Source organism: Aplysia californica, unplaced genomic scaffold (assembly GCF_000002075.1).
Source record: "Aplysia californica isolate F4 #8 unplaced genomic scaffold, AplCal3.0 scaffold00411, whole genome shotgun sequence".
NCBI classification, from domain to species: Eukaryota; Metazoa; Mollusca; class Gastropoda; order Aplysiida; family Aplysiidae; genus Aplysia; species Aplysia californica.
In genome coordinates, this window is record NW_004797681.1 from 318,809 (window position 1) to 320,572 (window position 1,764).

At 48.5% G+C, this 1,764-nt stretch overlaps 1 protein-coding gene across 1 annotated transcript in view; it reads right to left on the bottom strand.

Moving 5' to 3' along the window:
* Positions 1–1,764, bottom strand: part of LOC101861377 — a gene marked incomplete in the record, with an annotated part of 53,262 nt that overhangs the window by 12,872 nt on the left and 38,626 nt on the right. Inside the window, 2 exon segments of the mRNA XM_013085824.2 lie at positions 247–405; positions 832–987. Coding sequence (XP_012941278.1) covers positions 247–405; positions 832–987 — 315 coding nt within the window.

Sequence of the window (1,764 nt, forward strand, 5' to 3'; positions counted from 1 at the left end):
CCCCCCCTCTCCCCCCATCCAACTCTCTCTCTGTATCTATCTCTTCCAAGATACCTCACCCTCCCCCTTTCTTTCCCTACCTCTCTCTATCTCTTTCTTCGTAGCTACTTCTCTCATTCCCCCTTCTTCCCTCCGTGCATCCAGCTCCCTCTCTCTGTTCTACTTCTGCCTCATCTCGATATCAATAAAACAGAACTGACGGATAGCGTGGAAATGTTCAGGAACCCCTCTTTCCTTCCCACTCACCTCCACATCAATAAGACTGCACTGATGGATTGCCTGGTATATGTTCATGAACCAGTCGTCTGGAATCCCTTGTCTGTTGTTGTACGTCAGACTTCTTACGTAATCCGTAAACTCCTCCAGGATGGCTGTTCGAGTCTCGATGGTGATAGATCCGGAAACCTGTGGATAGCAAAACAGCTGCTGTCTGAGGCTGTTCACGGGTAACCCGATTCATATAGTCTCACAACCACAACTGCCACCCATAGTTACAGAGAAAAGCGGCCGTCTTAGACAGGTGTCATTATAATGTTAAAAAAATTAAAACGCAAGGGAGGAAATGGGAAGCAGCCGAAACCACACCAGAACACCCACCAACAACCCCCCTTCTTCTTCTTCAGTTTAGTTTCATCAGAGTTAAACTGCAATAGCAAAACAAACAGGGCATAACATAAGAGCCAAAGATTAGAGGTGTTACTAGAGAGAAGCATAAAAAGCAAAGATACCTAGAGCTTGCTGTCGAGCGGGAGTATATGCTTACAATACAAATGCTATTGATTATTTGTTATTGATTATTATTATTACTATTATTATTATTATTATTTTTACCTCATCTTCCAGCCCTGCAATGTTCTCCCCCGAGTGGGCCCAGTCTGATGGCACCACCCAAGTGAAGGCGCCGCTCAGGCCGGCCTCTCTGCTAGCCTGCAGGAGGAGGGTGAGGTGGGGGGGATCCACAAACAGGACGACTCCACGCGCTCCAACCTGGGGAGGAATACAGAGATGATAGAATGAAGGAGGAGGAGGGTGAAGAGGGGAGTGAGGAAGAGAGTGAGAAGGAGGCCAGATCCACATTAAGTACAACTCCATGTGCTCCAACCTGTTGAGAAATACAGAAATGATAGAGAGACGAAGGAGGAGGGTGAGAAGGAGGACAATGAGGAAGAGGGTGAGGAGGAGGCGAGATCCACATTAAGGATAACTCCACATGCTCTAAGCTGTTGAGAAATACAAAGATAGAGAGAGAAGAGAAGGACGAGAGTGAGGAAGAGGTGAGGTCCACATTAAGTGCAACTCCATGTGCTCCAACCTGTTGAGAATAACAGAGATGATAGAGAGAAGGAGGGCGATGGTGAGAAGGAGGGCGGGGGGTCCACATGCAGGACAACTCTACATGCTCCAGCCTGTGGCGGAATACAGAGATGATAGAGAGGAGGAGGAGGAGGGTAAGGAGGAGGACGAGAATGAGGAGGAAGGTGAGGTGGGGAAATCTACATACTGAACAATTTCATGCACTTTCCCTGAGAAAGGTGGGAAGGGATCAAAGCATGAGAAGATACAGTTATCAACACAATAGAGTGGGAGGGTTTAGTGATGACAGAGAGGAGAGGAGTGTTTTGCCACCCCCATCCCTTTGCCCCCACACCCTCTCACCTGTTTCGACACTCACAATCCTCCCCACCTTCCCCCAAACTTCTATTCTCACTGCCCCCCTCTCGCCCATTTCACCACCCTCTCACCTGCTTGGTCACCTCCATCCTT